The sequence below is a fragment of the Panthera pardus genome, unplaced genomic scaffold, assembly GCF_024362965.1.
Source record: "Panthera pardus isolate Hobbes unplaced genomic scaffold, ASM2436296v1 HiC_scaffold_25, whole genome shotgun sequence".
In the NCBI taxonomy this organism is placed as follows: domain Eukaryota; kingdom Metazoa; phylum Chordata; class Mammalia; order Carnivora; family Felidae; genus Panthera; species Panthera pardus.
In genome coordinates this window covers 10,526,875-10,542,976 of record NW_026526821.1, presented here as the reverse complement: position 1 = coordinate 10,542,976, position 16,102 = coordinate 10,526,875, and the positions used below count along the sequence as shown (strand labels likewise).

General features: G+C 51.5%; 1 protein-coding gene across 1 annotated transcript in view; it reads right to left on the bottom strand.

The window, feature by feature from the left end:
- Positions 1–5,336: 5,336 nt before the first annotated feature.
- Positions 5,337–16,102, bottom strand: part of ATP9A (ATPase phospholipid transporting 9A (putative)) — a 125,955-nt gene continuing 115,189 nt past the window's right edge. The window contains 6 exon segments of the mRNA XM_053890131.1: positions 5,337–5,865; positions 7,122–7,325; positions 9,355–9,412; positions 10,053–10,161; positions 12,010–12,074; positions 15,580–15,735. Coding sequence (XP_053746106.1) covers positions 5,729–5,865; positions 7,122–7,325; positions 9,355–9,412; positions 10,053–10,161; positions 12,010–12,074; positions 15,580–15,735 — 729 coding nt within the window. The 3' untranslated portion in view covers positions 5,337–5,728.

Here is a 16,102-nt window from a genome sequence, read left to right as displayed (position 1 = left end):
GACTACAGTTCTATTTTGAGGTGAGCAAATCCATCATTTATAGGTCTCCTCACAAATACCACAGGGTTTCATGTCACCCTGAAAAGTTTCATAACAAAAACAGTTCAAGTACTTGGGGGCGTTGGTACATTGTGTCTCAAAACCTTATTAGCCCGAATAAGGAGTAGGGCAAGCCTTCCCAGTGGCCAAATATCCAAAAATACAAATATCCAAGATCAAGTAAATATGCATCTCTCACAGTCCCTCCCCCACCCAACCCCAGCGTGTGTGTGTGTGTGTGTGTGTGTGTGTGTGTGTGTGTGTGTTTTAAGCTAAGTCCAGCAAAATAGTCTGGTCAACAACATAAAAAGAAATGTCTGTTTTTAACGGAGCCGTTGGCCATGAAATAAATTCTGAAACTATGAAAGCAGCGTCTTGAACAGAGCAGCGGGGTTCACTGGACCTTCCTGGTTGTTGAAAACAGGAAACATAAAGGTCTTTCAATCTCAAGCTCCCCCTAGCGGCGGGAATGGAGCGGTGCCTACACCCGGATGGAATTTCACAGCAGGCAAAAGCGGTGGGAAGACCACTTTGATGGCCACAGGGTTAAGGAAAAGTACCGTTCGCCCCTCTTGAGCCCAGGTCACCAGAGCCGAGAGCATGCGTCTCCGATTTGCTGGGAGGAGCCGCAACTGATGGAGACAGGCGCATTGACAACGCTCCTTCCGATCGACACCCTGGGGGTGACCCTCTCAACGAGAGCCAGTATGTGGAAACCAGCAGCCCACACCACAAATAGCTCCTAATTAAAACATGTGGCTCGTTGGTACATAGCTGGTTTCCCGAGACACGGGCGTTCACACCGCAGCGATAAAGCGGACGTGTGCAGGTTGTATCGGGGGTTCTCAACCGCGGTACCTTGGACATTCGGGGTCGAATGGCTCCACGGGGTGGGGGGCTGTCCTGCGGCATCGCTGGCCTCTCATCAGGCCCCTGAGCACCCCACCCCAACCGTGACAACCAAAAATGCCTCGGACACTGCCCCAAGTCCCGTGGTGGACAAAAGCCCTCCAGCTGAGAATCACTGGGTGAGATTAATAAAATATTAGAAACCTCTCCTCCCTGAAACTTAGGTGACTGCACTCCTACATCTCATATTATTTGATTTTTTTTAAAGGTATCCAAACAGATCAAGGACTACATGTGTATAAATCTGAATCCTATAAAATACTTTTCTCCTTTTTCCTATTTGTATCGGTCACCTTTTGAAATTCTGACATGTCTGGAATAGACAACGGTACAGAATAATAAATGATGCACGGGTTTGGGATGGGATTTTTTTTTTTTTTTTTTTTTTGCCAAAATCAAAATAACTGGAAAAACAGTTCTTCCCTTTTTGTACCACGAGATACACACAAAATCGGAGGGTTATCATAAAAAGCCTTCATTTTGACACCAGAATTCCTGTTTCCGCACAAATTAAAATGATCCCCAAAGGCAGAAAGTACACAAGCTTTATTGGGCAGCAGCAATGAGCCACGCTGGCACACAATGAAAGGACAACCGGTCAGAAACACGCAGGATCACATGTGTATCATCACGGGATCGAGGATTTAAATCATCTGGGAGTTCCTGCTAAATTAAAGCATCCTGTACCAGAGCTTCCCGCTAATGAAAGAACGCTGTCCTGGTGGGTATGTGCTATGTGCATTACACGGACGAATCCACTAATGAGGAGGCCGCCGACTCCCAGATGAGCTTACGGCTACCCCCCCTGCAACAAAATCATAGAGTGGCCACAATTTTTGTTTGCTAATACCGCGTGCCCCCCGGCAGCCCCCCCCCCCACAAACGCGGTATCCACTGACGTTGCCCAGTGACGTTAACGGACGGCACCCCCAAGCACGCGGTGACAGAGAAGCCGGATCCGCAGGAACAGCGCCATGGCGTGAGCAGACGCCGCGGCGCGCGAGGTCTCGGGGACGCTGCCCGCACGGTGGCAAGGCCTCTCGGTTCCGTTCCGAAACACAAGATGTATTTTCCCAAGATGAAATGAACATCATTAATGGAAATATTTTCCACTAAGTATACGTGGCAAAAGGTTTTACATGAAAGGAAGGGGGGAGAAGTAAAATCTGTTCTATTTACAAGCTCCTTTTATGTTTTTTGATGACAACAAAGCTGGAAGTAACGGGATTTTGATGCAAATCAAGTATCTCATCAAAAACTCAGGTCACACACACACACACACACACACACACACACTTAAACACACACACAAAAGATTAAAGATAAAAACAGCTGAGAGGTGTTTGTCTTCAACAGGATGGTGCGGAAGCACGTGTAGGTCCCACTGGCGATTTGGCAAAGGTTTAAAATGCTGCCCCATAAAGGCATGAGGGCTTTCCCATCCCCACCCCAGTAAAAACAAAACAAAGTATAAAAGCAAAAATCTGGAAAAGGAGAAGAGGCATTATTGTGTCCATTCCCAATGAGCACAGAACTCAAAATACATTCAGAAGTTGTCAGTGTGACCTAAGCTTTCAGCAGAGAGCACACAGAGGGGACCAGACACGGGTACCGAAGCAGACTACACACAAGAGGGCTTAGGAAGGGAAGCTGGCCTGGGGCCCGGATGGGACAACACCAACAGCGGGACACATCCCAGCTCGCGGTCTCCCGGCTCCAGGTGGCTGCGAAGGCGGTTTGCTCCGATGTCTACACGCCCCCTGGGACGCCCCTCCTTCACTCTGTGGCAAAGTCCGCTGCCCCAAGCAGCCAGAGATGGTGCAACCAGACCCCCCTAGCACCACGGGCAACACACATGTGAGCATGTGCGCCCTCCAAATTAGGATCCAAACTGTCAGGCTTCAGAAATTACTGAAATGGAGAAGCTTGTCTGGTCATTTTCTTAGAGGAAGGAAGCGGGGTGGGGGGGGGGGGGGGGGGCGGGGAACGAATGGATCCCGTCATCCTCATGCACGTACAACCATCACCAAAAGACAGAACAAAAATAATCATAAAATAACAAAAGTGCTAACCAGGACAGAAATACCCAGTGGTGTCAGAGGGCGGGGGCGGGGGGTTAATTTTTACTTTGAGGAGAAAGGTTTGAATAGCACTGATTGCGCGCCGTGGGGCCTCCGGCCTCAAATCAAATAGGCTGCCGGAGACTTAGGTCCCACTGAGGTCCAAGGTGAGGGGCAGGGGTCAGTGGCGCTTCCTAAATTCCTTCCAGATTGGTAAACCGAGAGAAAGGTCAACGGGATCCGTCTGCTCAAGATCTACGAACTCAGGAGGTTCCTGTTTTACCTTTCCCCGCAACTGAGATAATCCTCGTGCACACGGGTCCTCTGCTGGGACCGGCCTGACGGGTGCAGGTAAGGATCCCGTACCCTCGACCGACTTGAGGCTCCTGCCCTTTGGGGCTCCAGAGTTTGAGAAGCACACGCATCCCCAGACACCCGACGACCCCCGGCAGGTGGAGGGAGCAGGCTGCCCACTGATGGGGAGGCTCCACGGCGTGGGGGTCGGGGCTCCGCTTGGGGTTTAGGTCCCTCTGGCCCCCGACTGCCTCCGCCAGAGCGCAGCTGGGACGAGAGAACAAGGTTTGCAATGGCAAAGACCAGCACCCCTCCACTTCCAGGCGTGGCTTCTTCGGCAGCTCTCTTCCTGGGAGATGTCAGGTGGCATCTCAGGCGTTGACTTCAAAAGTCAGCTCACACACCTGGATCGAACTTGGGACTTGAGGGGGAAAAAAAACAAAGCAAGAGACCGTCTCCCTGTATCTGCTGGGAACGTCCAAAATTTCCTCACAGCACTTCTGGCAAGACCTACCTGCAGAAGCCATCACCTGTCTGTGAACAAGGCCAGGTTCAGGGTTTGCAACCTCAGATCAGAACAACTTAAGACTTACAACCGGACTTCTAAGAAGACAGATCAAAGTATGAACTCCTGAGCCCAAGGCTCCCTCCTCTACCTTTGAAACTACGTAACATCACTCAGAGAGAAGTCAGACCCGTTCAATCTTTCCGGCTGAAAGGTCCTATTCCTAAATAACCATTCATTCACGGCGACCTATATTCCCTGCGGATCCTTCCGGTGTGGCAGAGATGGCTGGAACAGAACGGCCGAAATACTGCAAAAATGCAGAATCTTAAAACAGAAGCAATGCCAAGAGCCAGTTTACCCAGTGCCTGAAACTTAGTATCATTTTATAAGGGTTTAAAAGGGCAACATAAGTACATGAGCATATGGAGAGTGCTCCCAAGGCCGGGAACCGATGTGCCCGCTCCTCCCGCCCCCAACCCCCCAGCCGCAGGCTGAGCGTAGGGCCGTGGGCGCGGCGGCCAGGCTGGAGCTCGCGTCTCTGAAGCACGCACAAGAAGCGTCATGCTGAAGGGCTGAAGGAATTAACCACGGATCCGAGATCGCAAACAGTCACTGGAAGATCCGCCGACTTAACCCTGATGGCACGCATATGTGGCACCAAGTGACTCGAAAACCCAAGAATGCCTTGCCCCGCCACGCCCAGCGCTTGAAAACTCCCTTCCCTCCTCTGGAAAGAGAAGCCACAGCTTTATAAGAAACACACGTGCGGGTACGCCATCCCGGTGGGGGAGGGGTCTCTACCGCTGGCGGCCTTCCAGCAAGCTCCCCCTGGAGATCTCGAGAGGCAGCGGAACGGAGCCCCGACCCCAGAGCCGGCAGCCTGGGCCTCCTCCTCCCAGGGACTCTCTGCTCGAAGCTGCCGCCGACGAAGGGCATGGTTATGATGCCTCTGCCTTGGCCATTTCATCCTCCTGATGGGAAACAGATTTCTGTGGAAGCCGAGAGCCCCCAGCCCTGACCCTGCACTCTGGACTCAGGAGGCCTGAGCCGCATATGCTACATTGTCTAAAGAATTAGCTGAGTCTCTTATCACCCTGTCGACACATTTAGGAGCCGTTCGGTGGCACCTTTCCTGCTAAAGCAACTGCTGAAAATGTCTGAGGGGTGTCCTCAGATGGCCACAGGCTTTGTAATTGTTACCAGGTCCGAACACAGCAGGGTAACACCTTTGAAATTCTTTTACGAGGAGGCAGGTGGCGCTAACTCGGGCACCGTCGAAGCTGAATCTGACGCGGGAGAACAGAGGGGATTTACGGCTCGCTCGCTCTGCCCTGGTCCGCTCTGTGTCGCTCTGGGAAGGCAGCGTGGCTTCGGCAAGCAGAGCGGCCTCGGGCGGGGTGGGTGGCACTCCGGCCGTGCGACTACCGTCGCACCAGAGTCATGGCCTTTTCCCGCAAACCCGTAGACCGAGAGCTTGACGCTTCTCCGCAGCCAGTTTTTTCAGAGAAAGACGCGGGGAGCACACACACATTAGGACTGTTTAAAACAAAAACACAAACAAACCCTTCTACAATCCGCAGCTGGACAGAAACTTCTATCACACGACACCAGAATCCCAGTCCTCGGAAGCTCGCACGGTGACCCACGTATGAATGTGTTAGCCGAGCCACCAGCTTTCACGTATATACATTCACTTGAGGCCGAGTCATCCGGGGCTCGAGCAGGCCCCCGCGGGCACGTCCCAGGAGCCTGCCCCGTTGAACCAGCCTCGGGACTCTGCACATTCAGCCGCTTCGCGTCCAAAGGGCACGCGGTAGCCATTACCGCGAGATCCACAGGTGGCGGTTAAAAAAAACGCAACTTGAACTCTGTCCACCGGAAGGGCGCAGAGGCCGCGGTGCCCTCGGCCCGCGCACGCCTACGAGGTGAGCTTCGAGTAGCTGGGCGGGGAGAACCGTCTCCGCAGATACTTGAGAACGTACAGGGGGAGACAGCTGACCAGAGTGATAACGGACACCTTCCACAAGAATGACAAAGTGGCGATGAAGTACACATCTGCAATGCAAGCAAAAGGGAAGACGGCGGTGAGCGGGCGGAATGTTCCAGAAGGCCTGTGCAGCTCAGGAACTGCCAGCATAGCTATTGGGCGGGGGGAGGGGGGGGCTGCCTCTCCTCACTGACACATGGCCTCCTGGCACCGGCCCCTTTCCTGGGCTCCGTCTCCAGGGCTGGGATTCTCCCCACTCCCTCCTCTCTCTGACCTGTGCCTTCACTGACAGTCACTGAAATGCTACTTCCAACACCAGGAAAACAAAACTACAGGCAGAAACAATTCTTACAGGTGTTTCTGATCTGGAATCTGACAGCTGGCGCTTTTCTTTGCAAACCCCGCCGCCCGAGAGCAGAAAGGCACTCCGACACCAGACATGTTTTCCCCTCGCCTCCGGGATGGTCACCAAAGCCCAGGACGGGTGGGGTCTGAGGGCGGTGCAGAGCGGAACCGGGTGGCCTAGGGGGCTTCCACTGAGGGATGGACGCCCCCTTCCGCTGCAGGACAGCGAGCCCGCGGTCTGGAGGGTTTTGAGAGAGCAGAGCACAGCCCGCAGCCTTCCTCAGTAGTGGAGTGGACACCACTTCCGGGGCACAGATGGGGAGCGTGTGGCTGGCACGGGCCACGGTCCCACCCGTGCGTCTGCCCAGCCGGCCCCGTGACAGCTTCCTGAGGCCAGAGCTCGCCACCCCCAAGCCACTGAGTACACAGTAGGTGTTCACAAAAACGCATTCTGAGAGACTCTCAGGACAAGTGTGAAACTAAGACTTCAGTAACCGGATGTTCCTTTCACCTTGACCAAAACCTTATGGAGCGTTTGCTGATGAACATGAGACCTGATCAGAGACGCCTTCAGGGAAAGGTGGAGTTTCTTAACCTACTGATAAGGACAAATCCTGCGGGACTTACCATTTATTCATGAACAAAACCTGGATGTCCGACATCGCATTCGCCCCCCAGAGCCCGGCACTTTGCCCGGCTCCCTCGAGAAACCTACCAGGCCTCTGTCGAATTCAACGGAACCCCCTTCGAAGTCACTTAGTGCAGTGTGTTTTCAAAAGGAAACACTCCATTGACATTGTGCCCACCAGCCTCTGTTCCGGGAAGCTGATCCACAGGTGCTATCTGCCCCACGGGGACACCAGTAAGAAAATGGGGGCAGCTGACTGCCAAGGCCAGCTGGACAAAGACCCCAGGATGAGCGCTGGGCAGGGGGCCCCTGGACCTCACTGCCCGGCTTCAGCCACAGAGCGGGTCTTACCGATGAACTCGTGGAGGAACACCAGGGAGGCGATGTAGCAGGCCAGACTGAGCAGCTCGGCCACGGTCATGAGCCAGTGCCATGTCTGGATGGTCAGGGCCACCATGAGCAGCTCCGTGAGGATCAGCGACGTGAAGGAAATGGCCACGATGTGCACGAACTCGGACTCGAACAGCAGCAGGGCCCCGTACATGATGGTGCTCCCTGCGAAGGCAGACGGAGCCGGTGTCCCCGCACAGCCCTGCCTGCCCGCAGCTGCCGCCCCTCCCGCTCCCCTCCAGAGCCCCCTCGGCCTGGGCTCCTTTTCCTTTATTTTCCATTTAGACATGAAAGATGGCACTTGCTAAATGAGGTTGATGAGTGGTGCTTTATGGAGGCTTTAAAGAGGTGTCTCCTTCTGATTTCCTATTTTCTCTTTGGACCTTACGTCATAAGGAGTCTATAATTGCAGGGGAGAAGAAAGAGAGAGAGACAGAGGGAGAGACAGAGGGAAGGAGGGAAGGGGAGAAATGGAAAGGGGAAAAAAACAAAATGGGCTAAACGGGTGAGGGGCACTAAGAAAGACACTTGGGATGAGCACCGGGTGTTATACATAGAGGATGACCACTGGAATGTACTCCTGAAATCATCATTGCACTAGATGCTAACTAACTTGGATGTAAATTTAAAAAAAAAGATGGGTGGGGCGCCTGGGTGGCTCAGTCGGTTAAGCGTCCGACTTCAGCTCAGGTCATGATCTCGCGGTCCATGAGTTCGAGCCCCTCATTGGGCTCTGTGCTGACAGCTCAGCCTGGAGCCTGCTTCGGATTCTGTGTCTCCCTCTCTCTCTGCCCCTCCCTTGCTCATGCTCTGTCTCTCTCTGTCTCAAAAATAAGTAAGCATTAAAAAATTAAAAAAAAAAGATGGTCAATCTTAAGTCATGTGTTGTTTTATGCCCTAACGCCCACAACACACACACACACACACACACACACACACACACACACACACAATGCCAGAGGTAACCCAGAGACACTCAGAGCATCCTGTACCTATAAGGAGGCAAGAAAGGAAAGTGGGAGAGGGAACGGATACGTGTTTTTCTAGCACAGCAGAAAAGCAGAGAGATGGTGCTCACACACAGCTCAAATATCCGACAGCACAAGAATATTACACAGAGGCAGGGCCAGGAGATGCTCAACCCCAAAACTCCTCAAGCGACTGCCCATCGTGCCAGGGGTTCAGGATGAAGGGGTGAAATGGGGCTTCAGTGCTCCTGATTTATGAACTTTTACATACAAAAGGTGGCTGCAAAAATCAATGCGTATATTATACTTTGATGTACTTCTTAAAAATCCTCCCCCTGGGGCGCCTGGGTGGCTCAGTCGGTTGAGCGACCGACTTCGGCTCAGGTCACGATCTCGCAGTCCGTGAGTTCGAGCCCCGCGTCGGGCTCTGGGCTGATGGCTCAGAGCCTGGAGCCTGCTTCCGATTCTGTGTCTCCCTCTCTCTCTGCCCCTCCCCCATTCATGCTCTGTCTCTCTCTGTCTCAAAAATAAATAAATGTTAAAAAAAAAAAATTTTTTTTTTTTAAATTTAAAAATCCTCCCCCTGATTTTTTTTTTACTGATAATTTAACTTCCTGCCAACAATTTTAACAGTATCTACACCTATTGGTTGCACACGACATCAGTAAGACCACCCCCCCACAACACACAATGTATATTTGTAAAGTAGACGTCTGTACCTGGGCAGACGTAGATGGATATTACGACCACTGCACAATCACATATATTATAAAACACGCATAAAAACAGAAATAAACACCAACAGGGGTTTTGGTATTTTCTCCTCCTACACTTAAAAGTCATCCTACAAAGTCTCTCTGCAGTCTGAGAGACCCTCCCTGGAGGCCAGTGAAGCAGACACATTTCTCAAAAACTATAAGGACCTCAGAAAAAGTATCAGAACATTCCAGAAAGCAACCGCTTTTTGTCACAGTGGCTCGCACACCCCAGCAGGTGGTGATTGGTGTTCATTGTATTTTTCTCTGAGTCTGTCTCCTGAAGCAGACAGCACCTCCTCACAGATCTATCACCGTGCTGAATGTTCTGGTCCTTACAAAATGCCGGGTAGGGCCCCCTTGGGGTGCACCGTCCCACCCCTTAACCAAGTTTCAGGGTTCCAGCTTCTTCGTGTTCGACAGACAACAGAACCCCCAGCATAACCCCACAGCTGGTGTGACTTTTCTCACCTTGATAGATGCTAATCAAAACCCATATTAAGAAGGTCTTGTAGGACAACGGTCTTCCCTAAACGAGAGAACGAGAAAGAGCAGGTTATGGTGTGTGGCTCACCCAGGGTGTCAGCTGCCCCAAGCTTCCCTGCCACCAACAAGGCAACCTGCCTGTTTTCATCAAAAAAAAAAAAAAAAAAAAAAAAAAAAGCGTCTCGCACATGTCTGGACACGTTTGAGAAATTACACGTTTAAAAGACAATTGATATTCGGTGGGAATAAATCTGCCCTTCAGTAAAACTCCTGGAAGACAAATAAACGAAATCACACACACACACACACACACACACACACACACACACACACACACGCTTTTTAGAAGCATACACCAAAATGCTTCCAGGAGCCTCAGTGGCAGAATGGAACTGTCAGGGGCTCTTTTTTTTTTTTTTTTTTTTAAGTTTTTGGTTGGTTAGTTGAAGTTTTCAGTTTACATATTACTGTACAGTTTAACATTCTCTAGGAGCACACATATGGCTTTTTTAAGAAAAAAGAATGTAAAACCGCACTCCTTCCTCTCAAGGAAGCCGCCACCAGCTCAAATCGTCGAAATCCGTGTGTTCAAACCGGAAATGGAGGGTCTGCGTGAAATGAAAGTAGGGAGAGAGGGAGAAAGAAGCGGAAGGAGGACGAAGGGAAGGAGGAGTTCACTGAACCTTGAGAAGATCCTTGTAGAGCTCAGGATACAGCATGGCAACTTCTGACTTCACATCTTTGTCCAGGACCAGAGAGAATACGGGAAACATGGTGTAAATGGTGGAGTACCTGGGGGAGAAAAATCGCCGCAAGTGAGACGGGCCGATGGAAAAGGAACAGTCTGCTTCTCCGGCCTCTGGAGCCCCATTCCCATGCACTTGTTCAGGAACTACTCACTAAGTGCCCATCACGGGCCAGGGCTGCTTTAAGGACTGGAGCTTCAGATGAGAAACAGAACATCTGCCCTCGGAGAGCTGTCCTGCCCATCTGTGAGCCAACAAAGTCGGTAAACTACACTGTGTGCTGCAGGTAAGTGCGGGGAAGGCCACTGCAATGGGAGGAGAGGGAAAGAGCCGTGGGGGTGGTATGATTTTTTAGAGTGGGTGCCCAAAGGATGTGACAGTTGAGTAAACACCCATAAAAGGTGAGAGGCAGCCATGCCCAAATGAAGGGAAGGGCATCCCAGGCGGAGAGAACAGCACGTGCAAAGGTCCTGAGGCGAGGACCCGTTTGAAGGACAGCAAGGCAGCCAGTATAGCTGGAGCCGAGCGAGTGAGGGGGAGAGAGGAGATGGGAACTGAGGGCGGCGAGGGGTCCGCGGCGGGCCACACGGAACACATTTCGGGGAGCCCCTACGTTCTGGCAGGTTCTTTCATTCTTCTGGGACCTGACAAAGGACAGTCCACTTTTCCAGTTAGAGGCAGGCACGGGGCGCCTGGGTGGCTCAGTTGGTTAAGCGGCCGACTTCGGCTCAGGTCATGATCTCAGAGTCCGTGGGTTCGAGCCCCGCGTCAGGATCTGTGCTGACAGCTCAGAGCCTGGAGCCTGTTTCGGATTCTGTGTCTCCCTCTCTCTGACCCTCCCCCGTTCGTGCCCTGTCTCTGTCTCAAAAATAGACATTAAAAAAAATTTTTTTTAATAAAAAATAAAAATTAAAAAAAAAAAAAAAAAAGAAGCAGGCAGAATTCTTTGTGAGACTCTCCCCTGGGACCAGCCAGCCTTTCTGTGCTTCCTGCCTCCTTACAACCAGGCGTGTGCCCTACACACGTCTCTATCTAGGACACGTGTCACCCAATCCACCTACCTGGGTGACTCAAACACTGAGAACATTCTCTGAAGGATCAAAAGGAACGTCATGAGTTCCGAGTCAGGAATGGGGGTGGAGCCGATGGCAGCAAATGTCCACGCGACCCCTGTCTGACAGGTCACTGGCACACAGCAGTCAGGCTCTGCTAGGGACATCTCCCAGGACAGCAAGGCTCTGGCCCGCCCGACAGACTCAGCAGCAGGACATTCTACCGGGTCCACGACAGGGAGGGTACTTTCCAGACACGTCTTTCCCCTTTTTCTAAGACCCCAATGAAATCACTGAGTCTGGGAACCTTCGATCTTGCTTTGGTCGCCATCACCAATAAGCTCGGACGGTCATGGGCAAGCATTCTCCCCCCTCCAGGTCCAAACCGCCAAGCGCTGTGAACCACAAGCCCACCGAGCTCCACTTTCTCAGTCTGGGTATAGGCTGAGCCATTCAAAAATAAAAATCCGGGGCGCCTGGGGGGGCTCCGTCGGTTGGGCATCCAACTTCGGCTCGGGTCATGATCTCACATTTGGGGGTTTGAGCCCCGTGTGGGGCTCTGTGCTGACGCCTCAGAGCCTGGAGCCTGTTTCAGATTCTATGTCTCCCTCTCTCTCTGCCCCTCCCCTACTCGTGCTCTGTCTCTGTCTCAAAAATAAAATTAAAAAAAAAACAAAAAACAAAAAACAAAAAACATTACAAATAAAAATCCAAGTTAGGTTCTCAACTACATCCCGGGCAACTCAGGGGCTGCACAGTCGAGACACAATGTTTCTTCTCTCCTCTGTGGTATGTTAGGGAGGTTTCATAAAAAGTTAATAACCCTGCCTAGCTTTCCTTACCCAATGATGAGGAATCCTTGGTAGAGAGGAACCGATGCAAAGTAAAACACAGAGGAAAAGACAGCCTGTGCCAACGAGAAAGGAAGATGTTACCAAAAATCATTGACAAAGGCCCTACCTTTATATAATAACAACACCCCACCCTTAACATACCGCAAGCTTTACTGACACAGTTGTGAGTGCTTTCAGTAAATCAGCTCATTTAACAATTATAACCACCTCATGAGACAGGTACTGTTGTCATCAACCCCTATTTACAGAGGAGAAGAGTAAGGCACAGAGAGGTTAAGTGACTTGCCTACAATCACACAGCTCACGAGGGATAGAGCCAGGAGTCGTTCCCAGGTAGTTTAGCTCCAGAGACCATGCTCAGCCCCCTTGTGAACACTGAGTTACACAGGCTACACCCAGGGGCGCTCTCTCCGTGACCTCTGTGAATCTCCAGAACCACCCATGAGATCAAGTCCTAGTATCACCTGCCTTTCACAGACGGGGAATCTGAGCAGGTAACCTTCACTGCAGGGTTAAACCCAGCTCTGTCTCCAGAGCCCGCGCTCCTGACAGCTCAGAAGCACCGCCTCTCTGGGCATGCGCCCAAGAAACAAGTTAGCAGAGGTATGGAAACAGACATAGAGACACCTGCGCCATGAGGATGGGCACCCGTTACCCCGGAGGGCGGGGTTACAGACAAGGCTTCCCTTCTCACATGACACCTTTTACAATTTTGGGAAATTTTTACGAAGAGCCCACAAGCAGGAACACCTTTGCAATTAGACAAGAGCAGCATTTCCAAACCTTTACCGAAATGTCTACTTCCTGGTTTGGAAAATATTAGCTACTGGCCGTGAAAAACAGGCTGGGGAGATAAAATCTGACTTGATGCTCTGTTAGGTCCTTCTCTGGACACCTACAGGCTAACAGAAGGAAAGTGGCCTCAAAGCGAATTCCTGTGAGCGGAAAACCAAAAAGAGGCCGGCAACAGCTGAAGGCTTTTCAAAGACTAAGGACAAGAGGCGGAGGCGGGCTGGCCATCAGCAAGGGTATCTCACTGGAGGCATCTCCCCGTCAGCACCCGCTCTGGGTGCTGACCTGGCACGGAGCTCCAAATGCAGGTTCCACCCGGGACCACGGTCCTGGGCAGCCCCAGCTGCACCCCCTGGTCATATTTCAGAACTGAGAGGTGAAAGCCACCTTTCAAATGACTTTTCACCCAGGCTGGGCCGTGGCACAGAAAGGACGTTTGTAAAAAAGTCAAGAATCTGGTGCGTAGTTTTGCAAATCAAGGTCAAGAGCCTCCTTCCCCTAAAAGGGCCTGGCTGGCCAAAAGCCTTCTTCATCTTGGAGAGAACACTTTAGGGAAAATAAACCACTGTGGCCGCATCTATCAAAGAGAACAACGTCAAAGTGCAGTCCTAACAGGGACTTGCTCTTAGCCAACCACTTTCAGCACAGTGGACAGGGGTGAACACATTTTCCCACAGCACAAAGAACAATTTCTCATCCTGGAATTTTTTTCTAAACTGAGGTTCATGGTAACATACAGACATTGCTGAAGTCAGCTCATCCAGGCCAGCTCTTGTGTGCATGGCCACGGACAAGCTGATTAATCTTCCAGTGATTAAATCATAGTAATATCCAGGATGATTCATGAGCTAACATAAATTAAAAGCACAGATGTGGTCTGGGGCGCCTGGGTGGGTCCGGCAGCTAAGCGTCCGACTCTTGATTTCCGCTCAGGTCATGATCTCACGGTTCATGGGTTCGAGCCCCGCATCAGGGCTCCGTGCTGTCAGTGCGGAACCTGCTTGGGATTCTCTCTCTCCCTTTCTCTCCGCCCCTCCCTGGTTTGCAGGCTGTGCGTGCGCTCTTTCTCTCAATAAATAAATAAATAAACTTAAAAAAAAAAAAGTACAGTACAGATATGGTCTGATGAATCATGACAGCTATTTTGATCATGTTGATAAAAATCACTTGAAGGCTTCTACGCTCTCAAATGCAACAGATACTGAAAACATAAAATCAGGGGCACCTGGGTGGCTCAGCTGGTTCAGTGTCCGACTTCGGCTCAGGTCATATCTCGCAGTTCATGAGTCCGAGCCCTACACCGGGCTCTGTGCTGATGGCTCAGAGCCTAGAGCCCGATTCAGACTCTGTGTCTCCCTCTCTCTCTGCTCCTCCCCTGCTCATGCACTCTCTCTCTCTCAAAAATAAACATTTAAAAAATTCAAAAAGTTTTTAAAAAAGAAAAAGGAGGGAGGGGAGGCCTCATGTGCACTTACTTGGAAAGGCAGGATGTCTTTTATGTTGTGATTAAGCTCCTTTCCCACAGATTAAAATGTCCCCTTACCGTACACATCTTCCTGTTTTGTTTTGATTAACAGCGGTAAGGATGCCTTCAGCACTCGATGCCTTAGAAAACTCTGCTTCTCAAAGTGGCCTTGGCCGAGAGGCAAGACACATCTTACCATCCCCATGTCACAAACGGAAGACTGAGGCCCAGAGGGGGAAAGTGACTTGCTCGAAGTCTCAGAGACACATCGTGGGGGGGTCAGAAAGGGAGGTGGGTGCCAAGACACATCGCCCCTATGTTCTCTCCGCTTAATGGGGGTGTTTTCACCTAAGTGTCCACGGAGGAGAATCAGTCAATAGTGTTTCAACACCCAGAATAGTTTCTTTCCCACCCTTTGGCCTTCCTCCCAGTATGCACTTAATCGCTGCAGCCTGATGACGGATGTTCAAAGGAGCTGGGGAGACAGGAGGTGGGAAAATACTCTAGAATCTTTTTGTGAGAAAAAGATGGGCGCGAGACGTTATTCCCGAGAAGATCAACAACCGCGGTAACGAAGCTCCACTCCCACCTGGGATGGCGGGAGGCAGAACTGTGATATCAGACACCCCCCAGGGCCATGCGCCACGCCGCCCCACCTGGGAGCCCCCGCAAGCGGAGGCAGCACCGGCCTCTCCGCGTCGAGGGCACCCAAGGAGACACCGTGATGAAGAACACGGGCTCTGGAATCCCGGCGCCAATACGGTCTAAACCCCCGAGGGACCCTGCCGCACGTTTCTCCCCCTCACTTAGCCTCAGACTCCCCATCTGTAAAATGGGCGCAGGCGACTGTGAGGACCGCATGAGCCACTTGCATGGTGAACACTGAGCCTGATGCCCAGGGTACAGGAAGTGCTCCAGAAAAGCAAGTTATTCTTCGGTGGTTCTTCTCTGCTGGCCCTTATTTTTGCATTTGGAAAAGCCAGGACCAGCACTGACCTCTCTGCATTTTTCTCTCTGGCTAACTGATCATAACACCTCTGGGCATTTACACCGCATCTCCTTTATGCCAAGCGCTGGGCAGGCACTGGTGCTCGTGCCTGCATCCGCTCCCCTGCAGCAAGGATGGCCCGCACCGTCTACCGGGGGAAGGATCTGTGACAATCCAAGGTCAACCCGGTTTGGGATTTAAACTCGCCGGGTGGGAAAAATAATGAAGTCAAGAAAGAAAGAAACCGGCCAGGTGGGGTAACGGCTCCAAAGCACAGCCTCGTTCCCGGGCTTTCTCCAGGACGGCCACCCACCTGCATGGTGCTGATGCAGAGGCTTCTGTGAATCACGAACTGGCTAAGGGCAGCTGACCGCTTGTAGCTGTTCCGGCCGTGCACCATCAGCAACCGGCCCAGGTGCTTGAACTGGGTGATGGAGAAGTCTGCAGCCAGGGAAGCCTGTTTTCCTTCCTAAAATCCAATAAAATTGGGCACCGTCAGGAGCACCGGAGGTCAAGGCGAACACATTTTTTTCTCTTTTAATTGAAAAAAGCAAGACGTTGTAAGGTGATCTTTGGAAAACTTCAATAAAGAGCTTCTTTGGTTTCACGCTGTACTCGGTTGGTGGTCCAAGACTAAATCTGATTTAAAAAGAGGAATGTATTTAAATAAAAAACATTCTGAACCACAGATCGTGATAATTCGGAGGTCAAATGGATCTGTGTATCAGAAGCAAAGAATCCTCAGAGACAGGCACTCAGACCCTCGAAGCGAGATGGAAGCCTGGGGTGGGTGGGGGGCTGAGGCTACTAACGATTCCAAACGGAACATTCCTGAG